General features: G+C 46.0%; 2 protein-coding genes across 4 annotated transcripts in view; one reads left to right on the top strand and one right to left on the bottom strand.

Annotated features, from left to right (window-relative positions):
- COL17A1 (collagen type XVII alpha 1 chain) overlaps positions 1-15,230 on the top strand; it is a 42,978-nt gene extending 27,748 nt beyond the window's left edge. Inside the window, 24 exon segments of the mRNA XM_075026330.1 lie at positions 933-968; positions 1,655-1,735; positions 2,970-3,023; positions 3,143-3,184; positions 3,996-4,058; positions 4,216-4,275; positions 4,799-4,825; positions 4,913-4,954; positions 5,117-5,182; positions 5,540-5,587; positions 6,786-6,899; positions 7,175-7,312; positions 7,905-7,988; positions 9,005-9,133; positions 10,140-10,229; positions 10,783-10,896; positions 11,154-11,303; positions 12,108-12,527; positions 12,720-12,860; positions 13,467-13,529; positions 13,763-13,803; positions 13,805-13,834; positions 14,032-14,130; positions 14,133-15,230. Coding sequence (XP_074882431.1) covers positions 933-968; positions 1,655-1,735; positions 2,970-3,023; positions 3,143-3,184; positions 3,996-4,058; positions 4,216-4,275; positions 4,799-4,825; positions 4,913-4,954; positions 5,117-5,182; positions 5,540-5,587; positions 6,786-6,899; positions 7,175-7,312; positions 7,905-7,988; positions 9,005-9,133; positions 10,140-10,229; positions 10,783-10,896; positions 11,154-11,303; positions 12,108-12,527; positions 12,720-12,860; positions 13,467-13,529; positions 13,763-13,803; positions 13,805-13,834; positions 14,032-14,130; positions 14,133-14,189 — 2,189 coding nt within the window. The 3' untranslated portion in view covers positions 14,190-15,230.
- A 4,578-nt stretch (positions 15,231-19,808) lies between these two features.
- SLK (STE20 like kinase) overlaps positions 19,809-22,245 on the bottom strand; it is a 48,595-nt gene continuing 46,158 nt past the window's right edge. For all 3 annotated transcript variants that reach the window (XM_075026315.1, XM_075026316.1, XM_075026318.1), the window contains one exon: positions 19,809-21,945. In XM_075026315.1, the coding sequence (XP_074882416.1) occupies positions 21,799-21,945 (147 nt within the window). In that variant the 3' untranslated portion in view covers positions 19,809-21,798. The remainder of the gene's footprint in view (positions 21,946-22,245) is intronic.

Here is a 22,245-nt window from a genome sequence, read left to right as displayed (position 1 = left end):
TGTCTCTGCCAGGCTGCCCTGTCTGGGAGGCAAGATTGCTCAGGCAGGACTCATGGTCCTCACCCTTTCCTGCAGAAAGACCAATATCTCAGGTTGACTTAGGAAAGCAGCATCCTCAAGGAAGAAATGGGATATGATCACAGGGGGGAAGGACAGAAGGGAGGGCTGAGAAGATGAAGAAACTGGGAACACTGTTGTTGTCCTTTGACCTGATGAGTACAAAGTAGTGATAAGTTCAAATCCAGTGAGTAGAATCAAGCTCTTTTGCCTCTCAGGAAAGCAGACTTGTGTCTAATCCCTTTCCTGGCACTGTTAATGAAATCAGGAAGTGCTTGTTTTCCAGTCTTAGCTTTGAACTCAAGACAGCAGAAATCCCACGTGAGCATCTGCAAATCTTTCACACACACACACACACACACACACACACACACAGAGTCTGGCTATGCATGAGCTTGTCCTCAGCCTCCTCTGTCCCAGATCAGACACTGCCCTCCAGCACGCTGGTGTCAGGCAGCAGAGTTCCTGAGCTCTGGTTCTCATGGCACTTCTGTGCCTCTCCCAGCTGTATAGCTGGAGCTAATCCTGGAGCTGGTTTGGTAGAGCTAGCCTCAATTTGCAGCAGGGAATGAGAGAGGAGGATTAGGCTTATTGCATTTCTACTGTGGTCAGTGACTTTCTGGTTATTTCCCCGGTCTAAGAGGCACTAAGTACTTTAATTGCCACATGATGGAAAACAAGCCTCTTCTCCGGAGCTTCAAGTAATACATGGGACATTGATGAATTCATACCCCATAGCAATTCCATTTACTTGTGCAGACAAATACATTATTTGAAACTCAGTTCTTATAAAAGACCTATTGATTCTTTCCTGCTACTGTAAAATACAACCAGAAAAATCTAATGCAATCTGGTTTTTTTTCCTTTGAAATCAGGTCCTGTTGGACCAGCTGGTCTCCCTGGACAACAAGGTACCATTCTCCATCAGCTCTGATTCTGTTTCTTAAGAGAACTGAATTCATTAATTTTCCCTTGTTTCTAATTCTCTCAGCCCTTGGCACAATCCCTCTCCCTTTTTTGTTTGCAGATTTCTTCCTTTCAGTTAATTTTGCTGCACTATTTGGCTTAATTAATCTTGTACAGAATTGCTATTCTTTTTTCTTTCCCAGGGGAAGAAGGGAGGGTGGTAAGAGCCAGCATGATGTGGATGCTGCAAATCTCTTTTTTTCTTATGTTTTTCTGGAGGCTGGTATTTCTAAGGCATTTCTCAAGTGCAGTTGCCTGTCTGTGGTAGGGGGTATAGCCCAGCTGGATGCTTCCTGCCATTTTGAAAGGTGGGAGAATAAACTAGAACCAAATTGGGAATAATGTCACTGTGAAACCACTGCCAATTGGACAGACAGCTGTTTGGAAGGGCCTGAACAGAGCTGACTCCTATGAACCTTTCTTAGCTGGCTTTCTATGATCCTGTTAGAGCAAATTGTGCAGTAATTTCTACATTTTAATACAGTGTCCCTCAGAGCCAGGGACTGAGTTCATGCTCCCAGTTCACATAAGCAAAGTCTGAACCTGTTGTCAGGGAGGTGAGGAGTGGGTACAAAATGTCATCCTCTCTCAGTTACATAATTTGCTTTCTCTTTTTTTTTTCCTGAAAAAGGTCCACGGGGTGAGAAGGGATCCCCAGGTGAAGCTGTGATAGAAACTATCAAAACAGAAGTCTCATCATTAACATCTCAAAGTAAGTGGGCCTGCCTTTCCACTCCTTTGCTTGGAGGTGCCAGAGGCCTCAAGGCCTGCTCACAGCTAACAGGAGATGCCTCTACCTCTTTCCCCTCAATGTGATATAGGGCAAGTGTGTGTGTGTATATGTTTGGTGGTGGGACAGCAATACCAGCTACTTCTTCTGCCCTCCCTCTCATCTGTGCATCCAAAAGTGCTTTCTAAAGGAGACAGATGGCATCAGGCCCATGTCACAGAGAGGAAAGCTAAGGAATGGTGATGGTGAACAGTCCCTAACATTAGAGATGGTCACAGAGCTGTGAGGTTTCAGCCTGGCCTTTTAGCCCTTGTGTTCACACAGGGCAGTTCCCTATGTAATATGAACACAGAGCTATCCGTAAAAGGAGAACCACTTTGAGAAGGCACATTAATCTGAGCAAGAGAAATCAGAATATCTCTGTGAATTAGAGGACAAATTCACAGGGGAGCAAATGCTATTTTAAGATGAAAGTAAGTGGAGCAGAACAGAATGGATTAGCAGCATCCCAAGAAGAGTGTCTGCTTGTTCTGTGCAATACTAGATGTGTGGTGCACTTACTTACAATCAGTATTCCTATGCTCTGGGACCTCTGCAAGTGTGCAGGAGAGGCAAGGTAGAGGAGAGCATAAAATCATAAATGGTCCTTGCCTGATCACCATCTGAATGGGGTTATGTAGATCCAGACCATGCTTCAGTACTGTCCCATCCCCTATTCAGGAGTCTTGGATCTCAGCATCACTGAACTTTGAGTTTGTGCCTCAGCTTGGAGGTGAGGATACATCTCCAATCAAGATAACACAGTGCAGCTAGTTGTTAAATAACGGCTGCATAATGTTCTCCTCCCAAAACTTGCCCCTCTGAAAGAATCTTTCCTCTCCTTGAAAGTTCTTTCCCTCCTTCTCTAGCCTTTGAGTCCTTTGCTCTTTCCCTCAGCAACCATTACTCTACAGAGAGATCTTCTCCCTGTTTCCAAAATGCTGCTAGCCTAGTCAGCGCTGTATTTTGCTTCCTGTTCTAAACCTGCATGCTGGCAACCAAACACATCTCTTCCTTTCCCTTTCTGCCTCAACTTTGACTTAGGTCACCCAGGTCCTGCCTTAGTCCACCTTTGATTGTAAGAGCTTCTAACAGCAACGTAATGACAGTGTTTCCATAGCAGCAGTAGCTCTATAGCAACAATTTTCCCTTTTTTGTGTGTGTTTCATTTGCACAGTGCTGGCAGATTTACAAGGGCGAGCAGGACCACCAGGTCCCCCTGGACCACCAGGTATGTAATATAGCAGAGCTCAGTATGTAAGCAGGGGGACGCTAACACATGTCATGTTTCTGGGCCGTGCAGTTTGCTGACTAAATATTCTATAATACCCCTGTTTCTTTTGTCATCAGGTGAATCTGTGCAGGGTCCTCCTGGACCTCGTGGCCCCCCAGGTAAGAGGTTGTTTCTCTGAAACAAACCTGGAAAGTGGGAGGTTTTTCAGTGCCTCTGTCCCGTGCCTTGCAGTATCCCAGATGCAGTCTTGGACCTTGTGGAGTTAGTAGGGCTGACTTTACTGGAAGCAGAATTTCACATAGTGGGTTCCTACTAACACAATTTCACTACAATATAGTTTCACAGCAGCAAGATGCTGCCCAAGAGGAGATTTGCCTTGACAGAGGTTTGCTAGCCAGAGTAGTAATTCATAAAAGCCATACTTTTTGGGAAGACACTCAATGTTCTCAAGTCCCTAAAGGAAGTAACTGCAATCAGTTCCATCTTTACTTCTTACTTGTCCAGCCTTAACTTCCAGGTGGAGACAGATGGAGCGGTTCTTATCATGAGGAACATATCCCCACTCCACTTCCTGTAGCACAGATTTCCCTTTCACAGCTAGAAGAGAGGAGGTGCAGGGGGACACGAGACAGGAGCATAGCCCCATTCCTTATTCTCTGCTTAGTAGCAAAGGGGAGCAGGTCAGGCGTGTGATGAAATGAACCTTCCCTTTCAGTACAGTGAAGGCCAGGTGGGATAAGCACTCTGTTCCACAAAGAAAGGAGTTCTGTCCTATGTCTGCTGTGGTGGCAAATGATAATGAAAAATAACTGACAGGGATAGATGTGTGTGGAGAAAACAATGATACTAGCCTACACTTGGAAATATTTGAGCTATGGCTATGGCTGGACATGTAGCAGCTCTGACATGCATTTACTTAATTGCTGAGGCGCATCCTTCCTGAAGCCTTTTTGTGTCCCTTTTGCCTAGGAGAAGGATTGCCAGGACCTCCAGGCCCACCAGGGAGACCAGGATCTTCCATGTCCACCTCAGGTAGGTTCTCCCCACTCATTCCCTCCTGTGCCCTGGGAACGTTCTGCCTGTTGGGGTTCCAGAGAGCACATCCTTGGCTAGGAGCAGGTGGAGCCAGAGGAAACTTGTGTCATGTTCTGTTGGATTTCATAAAGAAACCTTTTTGTTTTAATTACAGAAACATTCCTCACAGGCCCACCAGGTCCACCAGGCCCACCAGGCCCGAAGGGAGACCAAGGTGGGTATATTTTTCTGCCTCACCAAGATACTAGATGGATCTCAACACGTCAGACTGAAAAGAAGGAAGGAAGGGCTTGGAAGCAGAAAGTGTCCTGCCTTTCTGTGGCTGTAAGAAAGCTAGCACAGTGGTCACTAAATAAGACTCCTGTCTGCTGCCATAAAACAAGTCAATCTTTGTCGGAGAAATTTATTAACCTCTGGTACTGGTGTCAAGGCAATCGCTGTATTCAGATCCCAACTTTGCAAGCCTATTAGACTCAGCAGCATTCAGAGCTTCAGATTTGCCATTAAAGGGGAACAGTCTTTTTGCAGAATGCAGTCTTGGCTAAGTCAGTGCAAGCAGGTGGCCCTGTGAATTGTAGCTCAGCTCTGAGCTGGCAGTAGAACATGGGACCTACTCCCTTTACCAATTTCTGCCCTGTATGTTGAAGGCCACAATAATATTCTGCAATGTGGGCTGGGATGTTGCAGATCATAATAAAGCAAATGCTAACACTGTTCCTCTGCTTCCTTGTTCACAGGCGAGCGAGGTCCACGAGGATTCACGGGTAAGGAAGCTTCCAGGAGGTATCAGTAGGGTACAGGGTAGCTTGCCTGTGTCTATGACTGCTCCTCCATTTCTGTGTCCCATGCAGGAGAACCCGGTGACCCTGGCCTTTCAGCATTCCCCTCCCACGGTCAGTCTGTGCCCCCTTTCCTCCTTTAAATTCATTGTCCCTAGGCTGAAGCTGGAGGGCAAAATCCTGCTCTATTGATTCTAGCCTAGTTCTAGTGGAGCCAGGATTTTGTCCACACGCTTTTTTCCTGTGAATCGCTGACTCTTCTTCTGCAATTGGCAGGTGACAGAGTCACCATGCAGGGACCTCCAGGAGTTCCAGGCCCGCCAGGCCCACCTGGGCCCAAAGGTGAAGTTAAAAATCTTCTTTCTTTCTTTGCTGGTGGCCTCACACAGCCAAGAGTGGTTGAGACTAAAGGTCCTTTGGGAACTACAGCTGTGCCCACCCTGCCTTTTCAGGCAGAGCAGGACCATGGCAATAGAGTTGCTCTGAGTACAAGGCACCTGGGCAGGTCACAGAAGACTCAGGAAAGCTGCCGTGGCCTCTTCTTTCTGCTCTTCCCCAACAAGCTGCTAATTCAAGATAGTCATTACAAGGGCTGGGTAGTTGCTACTCTGTCAACATGTAGCTCAACTGTTTTACATGACCAAGTATGCAACATGCAGTGACACCCATTACAATTGTCTGTCTCACTCTGGTTTCCAGGTGATGCAGGTGTCCCAGGCGCTCCTGGCATCCCAGGAGCATCTCGAGGTAAGAGGCCAGACCATCATTGCTCTGATAGTATCAAGAAATGCTCACATCCTGGTGGAGACTTTGAAAAACCTCCTTTGGGTTTTACAAATGTGGGTGCCAACCTAATGCTGATGGGATTTGTGTTCAAAACCTCTTTTTGCACAGCCTGCATTAAATCAGACAATTTAAGAATTGCAAGTTTTCTGTTTGCAGCTTACTGGGAATCCTTTGAGCCAGAGTTTGTCCTCATAGGCCATGAAAGAAAGGGATTCTAAATTGGCTAACCATGTTCCACAAGGGATTAGGGAAGCTGCATTGAACCCTCTAGTGGAAAAACTACTGAATTGCAAGTTTTCTGTTTCCAGCTTACTAGGAATCCTTTGAGCCAGAGTTTGTCCTCATAGGCCATGAAAGAAAGGGATTCTAAGTTGGCTAACCATGTTCCACAAGGGATTAGGGAAGCTGCATTGAACCCTCTAGTGGAAAAACTACTGATCAGAACAAAAGTGTCCTTTGTTCTTTGTACTTAGTACTTACCTAGCCTCAGGTGGATTCATGTGAATTAAGCTGCTTTCATTCTGAGTAAGAGCATCTCTGTATGCAGGATATTAATGCAGTTTCACAAAAACTGCATATGGATTAACTTAAGTGCCCCTCAATGTGAACAAGCCCTCTGCTTCTCCACATTGTGTCCTCGGAATATTACCTCAGGGTGCTGGGAAGACAGACACCTTAAAGAGCATGAGGTGTCATGCGACAACATGGTGACAGGAGTCACACAGGGCCCACCTATATCTTGCAATGGAGATGAGTGAGGAGGTTCTTGAGCTGGTACTGCCCAGGCTGGCTGGGCTTGGGAGCAGCAGGGCAGTAAGGTTAGCCCAATGAGCCTTAGTGCTTTATGGATCTCCACCTATATTTCTGCACAGCATTGCACTCCGGTGCACAAACTGACCAGTACGAAGCCAGGGAGATCTCTGGACTCGGCCCTGCAGAGCTGCATAGGCTGAATTATAAGATGCCAAATTAATTGCAGACATTATACTGCCTAATAGCCCATGCTTTGACTGTGTTTAGAGATAAAGAGGGAGCCCCTCCATAGTCCATTCCCAAAGCTTTTTCCAGACCTGTGGGAAAGGCTCAATGCAAGCACACTTCAGCATCACTTAGTCTAATGCAACCATGCCACTCCTTCTCCTTACAATGCTTTCTTTAGGTGGATCCAGACAGATTCAGGGACCCCCAGGACCTCCTGGGCCACCGGGTCCTCCTGGCCCAGGTGGAAGTTCATCTCAAGAGATTCAGCAGTATGTCACTGACTACCTGAAGAGTGAGTATAATGAGATTTTGCCATCGGTCATCAGACACATGCCGATCTCTCTTTTGCTCCCTGAGCCCCTTGTCACTCTCCCTTTAGAAAAAGCAGCTCTACTGCTCTGGCCTTATTTCTGTTGAATACTGTGAAGTGCCCTTGCCCACTGTGGCCTCTGCAGAACTGTCCTTCTGTTGGCCTGCTTTTTGCCAGCGGAAGAGGGTCCAGTAATTCTGCATACGGCCATTGTCTTCCTGCTAGTGATGTGGGCATATCTTGGGCTTCCTACCTAGGTGACAACGTAAGGCATTATTTGACTGGTGCCCAAGGCCCACCAGGCCCTCCAGGCCCACCTGGAATTATCACCACTGCGGATGGGATGAACTTGGATTATGCGGAGCTGGCTACCCGTGTTATGAGCTATATGACAAGTAAGCACCATGTTGGTAAGCTCTGTACTGAGTCACGCTCTCGGCTGAGCTTGTGCAACACCTAGGAGGTGAGAACCAGAGGAGAAACAACAGTCTTTAAGTAGCAGCACCCCAACCTACTTATTCATCTTCTGCAGTCTTGGCCCAGAACTCCACAGAGCTGAGGTGGGCTCTGAGCCTTGTCCCATTTTAACGGCTAGATTAACTAACAATTGCTGCTGTTTAAACAAGTCTCACACTAAACATTAGCTGTTAGACCCTGTAATGCCCCCAAGATCCAAGCAGAGGTGGCTTTATTTGGTATATGTGGTCTCAAGTATTCTAGGGCTGGCTTATATGCTTGGGGCCCTCCTAAAGTAGATGAAATTCCTCAAGCTTTTGAAAGTAGCCTGGAATCTCAGTGAGAAGAGCACAGGCCACACAGCTGTGGAGACACCAGGATGTGTGAGACAGCAACTGATTCATGGCTGGGGGCACAGGAAGACCATTCAACCAGTTAAAATGGATTCATTCAGCTTTCCTTTGACCCTGCCTGACCCCTCTTCACCTTCTGTCTCATCCTGCCTGATGTAAAACCTTTTCATTCCCACAGGCTCTTCAGGTGGCTATCAGTCACTTGCCAGTTCGGTATCAACTACCTCTGTTTTGTACCAAGAACTTCTGGACATGCTGCAGAGTAAGTGACCCTCAAGGGAAACATGGGGGTTGGGGGATAAAGCATCCCAGCAGCCTGGAGATCTGCCTTCCCTTCCACTCTCCTGTCTCCAACCGGAGTTACCAGCAGCTGCTTCGGAGGGCAAAGTGCTGCCATAGGTGCTGCTGAGCAACCTGCGATGACTCCTTCCAAGTCCTTTGGAGACAGATTTATGTGTCTTGTACTGGAGAGTTTGCAAGCTTTCTGGAAGCTATACTTTCTTACCTGTTTGCTTTTCATACCTACTGTTGTAACTCTGCAGTTTCCCACTCTCCCCTCCATTCCCCTCCTTGGCTCTCTAGGTGGCATCTGCTTATGTCCCTCCTTTTCAGGAATTCCCCACAATTTCCCCCAATCTCCCACTAAACCTTGGGCTTCTGTTTTCCTGCTCTCCCCTCTCTTAGGGTTCCCCCCATTCCTTCTTGCCCACCTTGCTATGTCTTTGTTCTTAAGGTGGGGAGGATACCCCGCTCTGTATTGTTTTCTACACACGTTGTTACTGTGGACTGATATATAAATCACCAGGATGTCATTTTGCTGTGCCTGAAAGTATTGATGATGCTGGCCAACACTGCGCTCCTCCTATGTGATCCAGTGAATCAGATTCCACATTCCAAATAGACAAATGGCTGCTGAAATGCCACAGAACTCAGCATGGCCTTTCCCAGCTGAGCCACTTTTAATTCTCTTTACCCAAGATGTTGTCCAGGGTGTCCTGAAGAAACAGAGCACAAGGAGGTCCCTTTAGCAATCCAAATTCTCAGCCTCCTCAAACCCTGGATTATAGGAGGTTACCCGCCCTGTCACAAATGTTTCTGACACCATACACAGGGCAGGTCACACTCAGAAAAGGAGGAGAGTGGGGAAAGGTTCTTTGCATCCATAGATTTTGATGGTCTCCTTAATGGTGGGAGCTCAGCTCACAGGCTGGGAACTCCTCACACCTTGTGTCTTTGCAGCAGCTGGACAGCCTTAAAAGATGCATTTTTCATTTCCAGGAGAAGAAATTCGTCAGTATCTAATTGGACCTCAGGGCCCACCGGGACCTCCTGGACCAGGGGGAGATGGCATGTCTCTGTCACTGGATTATGATGAGCTGACCAGACGGTTTATTAACTACATGACAAGTAATGGTCTTTATTAATGTGCATTTTCCTCTTCCTTTGGGAGCTGAGCAGAAAGCTCATACTGTCAGTGAAAATTCTTCCAGTGTCGACTGTGTGAATCCCTACATACAGAGACATCCTCACAGGGATTGCGAGAGACTTGGAAGAGAACAAAGATACCCTGTAGCTAAGATACTATCCACAGACTCCATTAATGAGTTCTTACTTTGCTAAAAACTGAGCTTAGGAACGTAATTTCATTTTAGCCATCTTAGACACCTTCAAGTGCCTCTATAACCCTTTTCTCACTGGCTCTGTAGCCAGGATATATCTCTCTGTGGAAGAGTTGATCTCTGCCCTCTTTGTGTCGAGGGAGCTCAGGCAACAAACTCTTAGAAGTTTAAAGTTAGTTGAAACAAATTCCACCTTTCTGCTTCATTTTCCCATCTGTAAAGGGGTGATATGGCATGTAAGTACTGTCAGACAGAGAGGACTGGAGCATCCCCAGCAGCAGTGCTGAAATGCCTAGTCCTGGTACCTGCAACTATCTCCTTGAAAGCACAACACCCAAACGGCTCAAGCAGGCCAGCTGCATTTTATTAGCAAGGACATTTCATTAAGGCAAATCACAAAGGTGCAAAGTTTTGCACCAGAGCAGCTTGCAGATAGGCAGACACAGGGAGAACAGCACATGCATCAGCCAGTGGGTCACAGCTGAGCTGCATGTCCTGGGGTGCCCCCTGCCACGTCAGGGGTTCATGAGGTGTGCAAAGCTTTTGCCAAGAATAGAGGCCTGATGCCTGCCTGTCTGTAGGTGTCCTTGTGTTTGGATTAATGGGGCAAGCTTTAACTCCAAGTCTGGAACAAGGCTTGAGCCGTGGTTCCCAGCACAATCTGCTGATGTGAACACTCCACCCTGCAGGAGTCCCTCCTGTGTTGCCTGTGAACAAGCCCTGCAGCCCGTCTGCTCACACTGTAGCAGACTGTTTTGATAATGTGCTACTCTTGGATCTGTTTGATTTTGCAGGTTCTGGGATGAGCATTGGGCTCCCTGGACCACCTGGGCCTCCAGGGACACCTGGTATATCTTACAGTGACCTGACAGCATACCTGCGAAGTAAGCCAATTTCTTTATTCCCCTGCCATAGGTCCCTACGCACCCCCAGGATCTTTTTTTACAGGCTTAGTACAGAATTTCCCCTTTTGCCCACCACAACATATAACCCTCTGTGAGACTCTGATGGTCCCTCTGCCTTCGCAGCACTGCAGGCCTCCTGAGCTCTGCCAGGACCTGCACAGACTATGAGGGGCTGCAGACAGATCACTGTGCTCCTGTGGAGAGCAGTAGCAGCACAGTGCTGTCTTGGGGAAGGGGATGGAGGAGCCCTTTGTCTGCTCCAAACTCTGCAGCATAAAGGAATTTCTTATGCCACTTTTTTGAAGTATATTTAAAAAATAGGGACTTTTACCCACTTTGGGATCTCCTGACTTCCCAATGTGACATCTACACACAGGGAAGTGAGGTACAGCAGGAAGGCTGCACCAGAAGGTGCTGGAGAGAAAAAAGCACCTTATACTTGGCTGTAGCTGGCATTACCTGTATTGTCAGGGAACGTTCATCAGGGTTGCGGTGGTTTGTGTGACTCCTTTTCTTCCCTTGTGTCTTACAGACTCTGAATTCAGTGGTCTTGTTGGGCCTCCTGGTCCTGCAGGGCCCCAAGGACCCCCAGGGATCCCTGGATCACCAGGCACCTCTTTGGAGGACGTCTCTGCTTACCTACAAAGTAAAGCATTTGTGTTTCTCACAGCTGGCAGGGAGATTCTGTTTGTAGGTGCTATGGGGACTGAGGCTGAGATTTAGCTTACCAGGGGCATGACTGCCCACTGAGAGCAAGGTCACTTTAAAAAAAAAAATTCTCGTCAACATCAGCTGTAAAGGGGTAGAATTTGGGGTTGGAGCCTTTAAACTTTCAACATCCCCAGACATGTGTGATTTCCTTGTCCTCCCACTGTTGGAAAATAATTCTTCCTCTCTCTTAAGGTGTGGGATACTCCCTCTCTGGAGTCCAGGGCCCACCTGGCCCTCCTGGCCCTCCAGGACCACCAGGCTTCTCAGGAACCGGCCTCCTGTCCTATGCTGACATCACCCACAGTGACGAGTTCAGGAGCGAGCTGATCCAGTACCTGAAGAGTAAGGGGATGCCATCCATCCTCCCTGCACACACCCCGAGCCATACTTTGCCTTGTGTAGGCTGCTGGCTCTGCCACAGCTGAGGCAGCCCTGTAGGAGCCTTCCCTGACTTGGGGCTGCAGCAACACCTTACCTCTACGGCCAGGTCTACACAGGACTACACTGCACCCCATAAGCTTGTCTCCTCTCAGTCCGACTGCAAGGCAAAAGTCCATGTTGTGAGCCAAAAGGAACAGGTGCTGGGCAGTTACAATTGGCCTGTACTGAACAGCGAGTCCCTAGTAAGGTCACCTGCAGAGTTTTGCCATGGGAAAAGCATTTTCTTTGACAAACACCTGCCTACAGAGCAATGGATGATGCAGGGGTTGGAGGGCAGCACTGGGCCAGCTGTGAAGCAACATTAGTCTGAGCTCTCATGCTGGCAAGTCATCCAGGGCAGTCTTTCAGAAATATGGGGATCCCCTCACTTTTGGGAGACTGGTCACAGAATGGCTGTTCTGGCAGAGGTGCTGAAACTGGCCTGAGAGGAGCACACCCTTCTGCAAAATCACTGGGCATGTTTCCAAGATTGAGCACCCAAAACTGTGGGAGAGATGGGAAGGAGGAGGGTGTCGTGCCATCTGTAGAGATCAAGGTTGACATACGTGCCTGCTGCCTGAGAAGTGGCACTGGAAGAGGGATACTGCAATGATTGGTGGGACAGAATTTCACACTCCAGTCTTCATTCAGGGGGTAGCACAGGACCTCTGCCAAGCCTGGGGGGCCCAGGTACCCTGGTGAAGTCCCCCCTTTTGTATTTTGCAGGTGATGAAGTTCGAAGCTACATCTCAGGGCCGCCTGGCCCCCCTGGGCCACGGGGACCACCAGGACCCAAAGGAGATAGTGGCTTGGTGGCTGGGTCTATGTCTTCGTCTTACCAAGGGTTACGGACTTCCGAGCGGTTGCATGGAGGATCCCTTGGTGCTGAGGGATCCCATGGAGGTTCACTGGGCACAGGCAGCTCATATGGTAGCTCCGTTAGCAGCATGTCGTCTTACAGTGCCTCAATGGGCAGTGATGGCTCTTATGATACCTCCCTGGGCAGTGATGGGTCTTTCGCTGGGTTGCTGACAGAGGATGAATCACACAGAAGATCAGCAAGTTCAAGCGGATCCTACAGCAGCTCCTTCACTGGTTCCCTGGATTACAATGAGCTGGCACTCCGTGTGTCGGAGAGCCTACAGAGTGAGTGGAATGCCTGCTTGTCTTGACCCTCCTTCTCCCAGCCCACAACTCCTAACCCCCTGTACCTGGTGTCATGCTGTTCACTTCCCTCACCCTTCCTGCTGCCTGCAGCTCTCCCTTACACCTTCCTGCCTCAGCATCCAGCCACAGGTCCCCCAGAGCTCCTTTCAAATGACATCTTTAATTCCTCAGGCCGAGGTATTCTCCAGGACCTGATGTCGTACACTGCACAGGGACCCGCGGGTCCCCCGGGCCCTCCTGGTCCCCCTGGCATCAGCAGGGTCTTTGCAGCCTATGGCAATGTCACTGAGGACCTCATGGACTTCTTTAGAAGTAAGTGACATATTGACTTGGTGTTTCTGGTTCATACATATGAGATCTCTCCAACGTCTCGTAGACCTAGTGATCTTTTCACCTTTGTGTGCTGCAAAAATACAGTCAAGATAGAAAGCTGGAGGCAGATAGTCTTTCCATCCCCTTCCCCTCCTTGCTCAGGAGGTGCAGTCTCGTCATTAGGAAGGACATCTGGTTTTCCCACTACTTGTAGGAAACTCATCCCAAACCCTGAAGGCCGCTCTGCTTGCAATCCCTGTGGCGCATTTTAACATGGCCGGGCTGGCACATGTAGCGCAACATGAGACAGCGGCTCGCTCTGGTCTCAAATTCCCCTCCCTGACCATGGGCCAGCTGCAGCCCTGGTGACAGCCAGGACATCCAGAGAGAGTGGCAGAGCAGTGCTGGTGAAATGACATCACAGCCTGCCCCTGGGGCTTTGTTGTGACCAAAACCATTTTTTAAAAACTTGCTCTCAGTCTGTCTAATCCCATCTAACCTAGAGAAATGTCCTTCCAGTGTGACTCTGCTTCTCTAAGTGAGGACAGACCTCTTAGCAAGTGGTTTGTCCCACTCATTCATCCTCTCCTTCATTTCCCTCTCCAGCATATGGTACCATCCAGGGGCCACCCGGTGAAAAGGGGGAGAGGGGTTATCCTGGACCCAAAGGTAAGGCTTACCATCCTTTCCCTCTCAAGCCCTCTAACGCCCAGGAAGCAGCTCCGTGTCCACAGAGATAGCTGGCACAGGGCGGCTCAAGGTCACATCCTCCCCACAGTGGAGGTGGCACCTTCGGGATCTCAGCCCAACCATCATCCTAACTCGGTGTTCCTTACCCTGGCCTGTCCCTGTTCATGGGCCAGTCATGCTCAAGAGCAAACTTGGTCTTCTCATTCCTTCAGGTGACCCTGGACCAATGGGCCCACCAGGACGCCAGGGGCATAGGGGACCAAAAGGAGAGAAAGGAGAGAAAGGTATGAACATCTGCCATTCCCAGGAGAGCAGGGTTTGCCTGGCGGGGAGTGAAGGATTCCCCGGACACCAGCCCATCTCTGTGAACTGCTGGAAAACCCACATGGCCCCATTTTTTGTTTGGTTTGGGCCTTTTTTGTCTTTTTTTACGACACATGAACTTTTCAAATAACCTTCCTTTTGATTTGCTTGTCCCCAGGTGAACAAGTGTATGTTGGCAGAAGAAAAAGAAGAAGTGTTGGGGTTTAAGGAACGAGGCAGCTCAGTTCTGCACTGGGCAGCATTCCCAGCGGCCTATAGAGAATTAGCCTGAATCTTCACTGTCTTAATGCTAAAACGTCCTTGCCAATCAGCTAACCACTTAGAGTTGATAGTTCAGTGTCGCCACTGAGATTTGAATGGCTGTTTTATGTGTCCAGCATGGTCCTAATGTGGGTATTTGCTCCTGTTGCTGATGTTCGGCTTAGCACCCTTGAGTTCCCAGGCATATGTCTCTGGGCTGACAAGGGCTTCCTGTCTCACCCGGTCCAGCCTTTTTGCATTGCTCCCAGCTATGTAGAAACATTTTTATTTTTTTTTTAACAACTAGCCAACTACCTAGCAAAAAAAAAAAAAGAAACCAATCCCTCCCCCACCAAATGCATGATTTTTCAGAGATCGGATTCAGCCCACAGGACAAAAGGCCCCATAAGAAACCCTGGGATTAAGCTTGCTAACTGCACTGGGATTTCCTCTCTACGAGCTCTGCTGTGCCGGTCCTAAGCAGGAGGATCTGTTGAAGCAGGTGCTGGTGGTACTGAGTGGGGGGCTGTGGCTCGAGGGTCTCTGGGAGGGGGCACGCTGCACTGAGGTACCCCAAACAGTGACCCACATGGGACGCTGAGCCCAGCCCTGCCAATGCCCAGCTGCTGCAGCGTAGCAGGTGATACGGGGAGAAATAGCTGGGCTCTGCCTTCCCCACCCAGCTGCGTGGTGGTGCTGGTGTCTGCCTGATAGTCCCCACTGTAGAGCTTTCAGACCCCTGGGGTCAGCACCCACTATCACCCCGGCCTGTGACTTGCTTTGGAAAGCGATGCCCTCCCAGCTCGGCAGTTTTGCGATGCTCGAGTGCACCACGTGCATTAACCCCACTCCCGACCCCAGCTCCTTGGACAAACTGTTACCGGAGGGGCTCAGACAGCGACAGGGTACAGCGCGTGCAAGGACTTGGCAGGGAGCGCGGGTCAGCACGTGCTTTGCAATGCCTGTTTATACCAGCACAGCGAGACGTGACATGCACAGGAACCAAACCGAAGCACTTTTAAACGTAATTTGTTATTTTTGTATTTTTTTTCTGTTTTTTAAACATTGGAAAAAATAATTTTTAATGTAAACAGCCCAATTAAAGTGTGTTTTTCACCCCAACCTTGTCTGATCAGTGTTACACTGGGCAGTCAGCACCAGCTTCCCTGTGACCATGGGCAGACACACCTTGTGGTTTTGGTGGCTGTTTTGTTTCTCGCCACTGGTATGTGACCTGAGCAGATGCCAAGCTGCTTCCCAGATGCCAGCAGTTTCCAGTCACATTAACAAGAGCCTCTGCATATTGTCCCAGGATGCCACAGCCATCATCTTCTTCCTTGCAGTGAGGCAGTACTCACAGAGTTTAAGCATTTTAGTGTTGGGGGGCAGGGGGAGCCTCGTGGCTGGGCGATGGCTGAGCTGCAAGGTTTCAGTGCAGGAGTGCAGGGGGGCAGCTGGCAGCCCCTCGCACAGTGCCTGGTCACCGCGTGTGTGACACCACATCAGTTTTATGATGTTCCTGGGGCCACGTGTACACATGCACACAAGCCCTGAAATGCTACTTTAGTTCCAGGTATTGGCCAAAGCAGGTCAGTGGCTCATTTTTGTAGCAAGATGACTTGCTTGAATTGCTTGGTTTCAGTCCAGGTTTAAACACCCATTGTCCATTTTTATTTCCAGTGTTAGCAATGTCAAGTTTTGGTGTTCTTCCCACATTATTGCTTAGGAGAGTTTAGAGCAAAGGGCTGCGCGACCCAGGTCAGCTTTCAGCCCACAGCATCTTCCAGTGTTTGCCAATAAAGCCTGCGTCCTTCTGGGTGATTCATACTCCCCACCTGGCTCTGCCATGATGAGACATTTCCTTTTAATTATCTCTTAAAAACAACAACAAAATGCATGTGGTGTCATGTTTAAGCACAGCAGCTGTGTTTCCATGTCTGAAGCCGTCCCTGAACCACTCAGGACTGCTGTACTGTGCTTGCAGGTTGTGTCGCAGGGCAGGGTTAGGCAGCTGAGAGCAGTCTGAGGCACCGCAGCCCTACAACCTCTCATTTGCTCCGTAATCCAGCCTGGGGCGCTTGGGCCATTGCTTGGGGGGCTCCGCTGCCAAACAGCAGCACCTCGCTCCTTTGCCTGTACCTGTGGGAAGGGTGGCTGTGACGAGGGGGGGACCCATGGACTGAAGGGCAGAAACTGGAGCTCCTACAACCCCAAGTTGAATTCCCACAGACAGGGCAGGGCAGTCATTGAAAACAGCAGCCTTTTAGGTTTGTGCTAAATCTGCACTCCTGCCCTCGGCTATTCCAGTCAGGGAGCCACACACTGCACAATGTTAAGTACCTTTTGCGCTCAGTTATTTTAGAAATTCCAAATTGTCCCATTCACTCAAACATCACTTGTATTTCATGCAAGTTTTCCATCAGCAAAACAGAGGCCATCTCAGCAAACTGTGATTTTATTGTATTTACAGCAGAATTATTACAATATTCTACAGAAAGCCATGAAATCAAATTACTTTTAAAAACAAGACAACTCCCCCCCCGCCCGCCCCGCGTTGTATGGTTGCTACTGCAAGTTCACTTCCATGAGCTGTATATACAGAGACCCTTAGCCAATTATTCATCCATCTCATGATTTTTGGTTGCTTTCTGTAAGGCAAAAATAACTTGGTTTGCAGTTAACACAAAACATTCAACAAACTGCTGGGACAACATGAGGTTGGAGATGCCTCAGATGTGTATGCTTTACCACAGAAGACCACTCTGCTTGGCTTTCTTACAGAGAACAGGGGTATGACAGTTCAACATTACAGATTTCACTCAATGTCCCTTTCTAGTTTCTGTTCTTTCCACTATTTTAGCATTAATAATCAGTAAGAAAGAGGCTTTACCACCTAGCTTGGTAATTACAGAAGAAATTTTGGTAAATTAAAGCATCTTTGGGCTCAGCCACTCCCTTCTCCTTTCAGTGTAGTGGAAGCACATGAGCTTTTATCCATGAGCTGGTTTTGAGCATGTTCTTATTTAAGAGGTTGTCTTCTTTCTCTGGCTCCACTGACTGCCCTAATGCCAGAAGCACAGAAGTAGCTACAGAAATGAAGTATGAGGATTGAGACAAGAGAAAAGGGATGGAGAACAACTAAAAGCTCTGCAAGCAACATAGAGAAACACTGTAAACTTTCTTTTGTTTTCTCCTTCCCTCTATCTGTTCTTATCTTTTGTAAGACTGAGAAACAACAGGGCATCCAGGCCTTGGCTTGCCTGTGAACAAGGAAGGTTAATTCTCTCTGACCTTGTTTCGTATCTGCTGTGAAGATGGCAGAAGTCTGGGAATAGGAAATGTGTATGGACACATCAATGCAAGGAAGTTTCTGAGATCCAGAAGTGCAGATTTTGAAGTAAAATGACCAAATTGTAAATACCAACATAAAAAGCAGAAAGTTATCTACATAGTGACAATCCCAAACACTCTTCCCTGCCCTTCCCTCCAATGACCATTAGTCACTGTCCTCAAAAACTTGCCCCACCTCCCCATGGCAGATCAACCAAAAAGCAGTAGCTCAGCAGAAGCAACTAGCAGTGAGCTTATATGCACATTTTAGTCTGTTCCCTGGTTTTCAGCGAAGATGAGCATTTCTGAGGTCATGGGAGCTGCAGCTATACAGCAGCTCAGATAATCGGGCTACCTGAAAAGTGGATTTAAGTGCCTGAATTTAAAAAACCTTATTCAAATCTTTCCTATACCAAAGTATCCTTGAAATATTTGCAAGACACATACTGTTTACAGGTGGAGAATTGGCTTAAACTTCCTACATGATACTGCTGTCATAAGGACATTGTGGTCTGATGAAAGTAATTACATTACTGCTTTGCTTGGCTCTTAGTTAAGGTGCTAAGTTTCGTATTTATTAAGAAAAAAATTTCAGTAGCATGGAGTTATAATAGAGACAAGCCTCTGGGACAGAAGAATTTTTTTAACCACGTGATTGATTAGATATTGACTACCTGTGAATGTAATTTTAAAAGGATATTAGCTTAAAATATTGTTTGAAAAAAAGGATGCAGCTCAAAATGAATATCAGTATTTTAAAAGTGATGTGAAAAATCACTTTGAGTGAATGCCACTGGACAGGACAGTGCGGTACTGCCCCCTCTGAATTTGAATTCAGGTGTCAATTCAATCAAAGCTTTTCCTATAAAAGGTGTTAATAATGATCTAATCAATCATAAGAATAACAACCTCAATATTGTATCTTTTCATGCTGTACATGCTTCTCAAGTATTCAGCAGAGACCGCAGAGTACTTGGAAAAAGAAACAAATTTGTTTTATGGGAATCAGAGAGGAACAAATCCTGGAGTATTTCCGCTTCACCAAAGTAAACAGCGAAGCTCCCCTGGGACTTCAGGAGGCCAAGGGCTGGACACAGCCTGTTTCCTCCCCAGCTGGTAACCTCTCCTAGACAGCGCCGTGCAGGCGAGATACAGAATTTATTCAAGATGCAGAACCTCTTAAGAACAGGGGCAGCAAGACCACCTGAGGTTTGGTTAGCCAAAGATCTCCCTGGGCTACCAGCAGCATTGCATTAGCAGAGGACTACAAGATCCTGCAAACAGCTGAGTTCCAGTAACTGTTAGGATGCCGGTAGAGCCGCTGGCTCCTGTATTTCAAGGCCCCTGTGCCAAGAAAGCTGACTCAGCAGGTGCTGAAATCTGCTTTCAGAGCTCAGGAAGAACAAGTTGCGAGGTCTGAATCGGTCGAAGGCTGTGGGCCCGCAGACAGGTTTTTTGTGAGAATCAGTTGTTAATACAAGAGGACAACCAATGTATTGCACCGTGATTCATGCATTTTATTGCCTTTGTTCATTTTCCTGTGGACTGTATTTACGATGTAGTAAAACACAGAGGTGAGCAAATACTGATTTGTGGTCATCTTTTGAAGGGCATGTGGGGAAAATGAGATCTGCCAAACACTCAGTAAAGAAGTACATCATTTTGGCTAAGGAAAATACACCTAACGACCCTGGAGATGGAGCTTCTAACATTTATTAAAGGAAGGTGACATGTGATAGTAGAGAGATTGGATTTTATATCTCAGGAGATCTCTTCTAGGCCTATGTGAGACTAAACTAATTTGAATTGAAATTTCTGACATTAATATAATATTGTACAGCTCTTTCATGTTCTGCAATACTTAAAACCAATTTTATCAGCCTAAATGTGTAAATACCCATGCTAGTTCCTGTTAGTCCCCAGAAAAACACATTTTCACGTTCGATATCAATTCTCAGCACAGTTCACAAGGCTGCAACTGCTTAACAGTGCTCCACACCTGGAGACCTGACCAAGCACCTGCTAAGGCTTCAATCGCTGCATTTGATCCCTCCCTTCATCACAGAAGTCAGTTACTTACTCGTACAAGTACAATGACATCAGATTGCAGGGGCTTGTGTGAAAAGGATCTTCAAATAAAAGATTTAAAAGATTTAGACAGAAGTAAACAGTATGCCAATATGTATTAGCAAGTTATCACTGAAATTGCCAAAAAATGTAAGGAGAAGATTAACATTTCCCTCTGAGGATTTAATGTGGATGAAGGTAGAGAAAATCCAGAAGGGGAAAACTGCCTGCCCTGTCTACTCCCCGAGTAAAGCATGGAGCCTACTTCATACGAAATTGCAAACAAATTCTGTTAAATACAGAGATGAAGATTATTTAATGTTATTTTAGTAACAGTCAATTTATGATGGTGGAGCTTAAAAAGTAAAAGGCCTTCAAAGACACTTTTCACCCTACTGAATAAACAATTTAAAGAACTTTGCATTCAGCAACAGATAACATTCTAGAGATATGGTATGTGAATTTACAACAGTACACAATACACATTTATATAATAAAATGCCGGAAATTAAGGCTAGCTATTAAAGTAATTATGCTATCAAAAAGTTACAAAATTTAAATTAAAACATGCATTTTCAATTTATTTTTTTTTTACTGTGCTGTAAATTAAGTGTCTTCATTGAGAAGGTATCGGTTCAACGTCCAAGGATTTCAGCATCCAAGATTTCAACCACATCTGATTAAAGTACTATGTTAATTTATGAGCTCATTCACATGCATCAATACTGTTCCCATGAAATGAACATCATGTAATGGTCACCAGTCGCACATTTAATGCAATGTTTACAGTTGATACCCAAAGAGACTAGAAAGTCAGGCCTCAAATGACAGAAAGCAAATACTATTTTACAAATTGAACTCCAGCATACCAAAGTACAGCTTATAATACTGTATTGATATGACTCAAACTCTAACCACCAAAAAGAGTGCAGTAAAAGTGACCTAATATAGTTGTATTTCCCTACCGGCTATATGAGAAACATTTCAGAATTTTTCCATCGCAGATCAAGTCAGGTAAATAACTTATTGTACATGTATGAACTTGAAAAATAAAAACAGGCTATGTTAGTACGTGGCAACACAAAAGCAAAAAACCCAGCTTCATAAAGTAGTTTGTCTATATATTTAACTTAAATCTTTCTCTAAAATAAAATGACTAAAATAAAAAAATCAAATCTAACACTTCTAATCAAATCAGACTTTAGCCATGGTTATTTATAAATATGACCATCCACCTCCACTTTTCTGATGGAGTTTAAATGAACAGGCTTTGGTAAGAACAGAAAAATGGCTCTACCCATTCCAGGTACAGTTAGAGAAACCACGTGCATTTTGCACACCGCTTTCTAAAAAATACATTCTACAGTTTTTCAATTTGTAGAACTAACCACATGTAATAGCTAAGGAAAATAATAAACTGTGCATTTTAAAGTTAGCATTTCTTTCACCTTTACATATTTTAGTGCAAAATATTTTAGGGTGAGGATTTACAACAAAAATGCAGTAGCAGCAAGAAATCTTCTGTTTTGTACAGTAACAACAATGCTAAGGAGTTTTGTTTTTTTAAATGACAAAATACTATCCTGTTGCCAGGACTAGCATACCTAAGTGTTTCAGGCACTGTATTAATTAAACTAGCACCCCATTTCATTATGGAACTAATGGACAAAAATACGTCATGGAGATCTGCTCAGTTTAATTTATGCCAGAGGTTTCTTTTTTAAAGAAGTTGCAAAGGCTTTTGCTTTTGCCAATCGTGTTTAAACTTAAGGGTTTATTTTTCTGATTATTGGCATGTTCTGAGTAATTAGTTTCAGTCCTTGCTATGAAGACACTGCTCAACATTATAAAATTTTAAACCTCTCACGGCAGTTTCAGTTGTGGAATTCTCTCATGGAGAAATCAGACACTTAAACACACAGTAGCAGAACTAATATTACACTGTTTAAATGTTCACATGAGAAACCTTTTTTTTTTGTGTTTGGAAAGAGTATAATTAATATTTTAGGCTTAAAGTCAAAACCATAGATAACATACTTTTTGAGACTGAGATTAAAAAAACACTTAATTCTTGAAACAGCTGAAGGACATAACATTACCATTATACACCAACACTTTTTTTTTCTTCTCTTCCATTCAGAGAAGTAAAGAAACTGATCATGACACTGATTGTCTCCACTGAAAACAAAAAGCGCTAGGTCCTTTGATGTACACTGCAGATTAAGTCAGGTTAGACAATGAGGATGGAGAATTCCAAATATGAAAAAACCTACAGCAGTTCCCAGAGTTATGACCCAGTGGAGTGAAGGCTGGGGATTGGATAGAATTTGGAAATCCGGCTTTGTGTTGAAGGGTTAAGGCATTCGGATTCTCCAGTCATTTTAAAGAAAACTTCCTGTTCCTGCAGTTTTCTGGCAAATTCTTCTTCCAGCGTCTAAAACCAAAATCAGATTGTCATAGGATTATAAGGCAAAGTACAAGAAACCTATTATACTGGTGACATATTGTCTGATGTAACATTGTAACTTCACACACCATCACAAAAAAAAAAAAAAAAATATCACCTAGCAATTATGAAATTGCAAGACAACCAAGACACAGCAAACTAAGAACATCATCTGCCTGTAGGTACTCTCTGAACTGTGTGAAAATCTAGTACTTTCCATTTTAAAATAAAATATAAAACCCAAGAACAACCTCCACCACCCTCTATCTGTTATTTAGCACTCAATTT

The sequence above is a fragment of the Buteo buteo genome, chromosome 4 (assembly GCF_964188355.1).
Source record: "Buteo buteo chromosome 4, bButBut1.hap1.1, whole genome shotgun sequence".
NCBI classification, from domain to species: domain Eukaryota; kingdom Metazoa; phylum Chordata; class Aves; order Accipitriformes; family Accipitridae; genus Buteo; species Buteo buteo.
The sequence above is the reverse complement of the archived record's forward strand: the minus strand, read 5'-3'. Positions and strand labels throughout refer to the sequence as shown.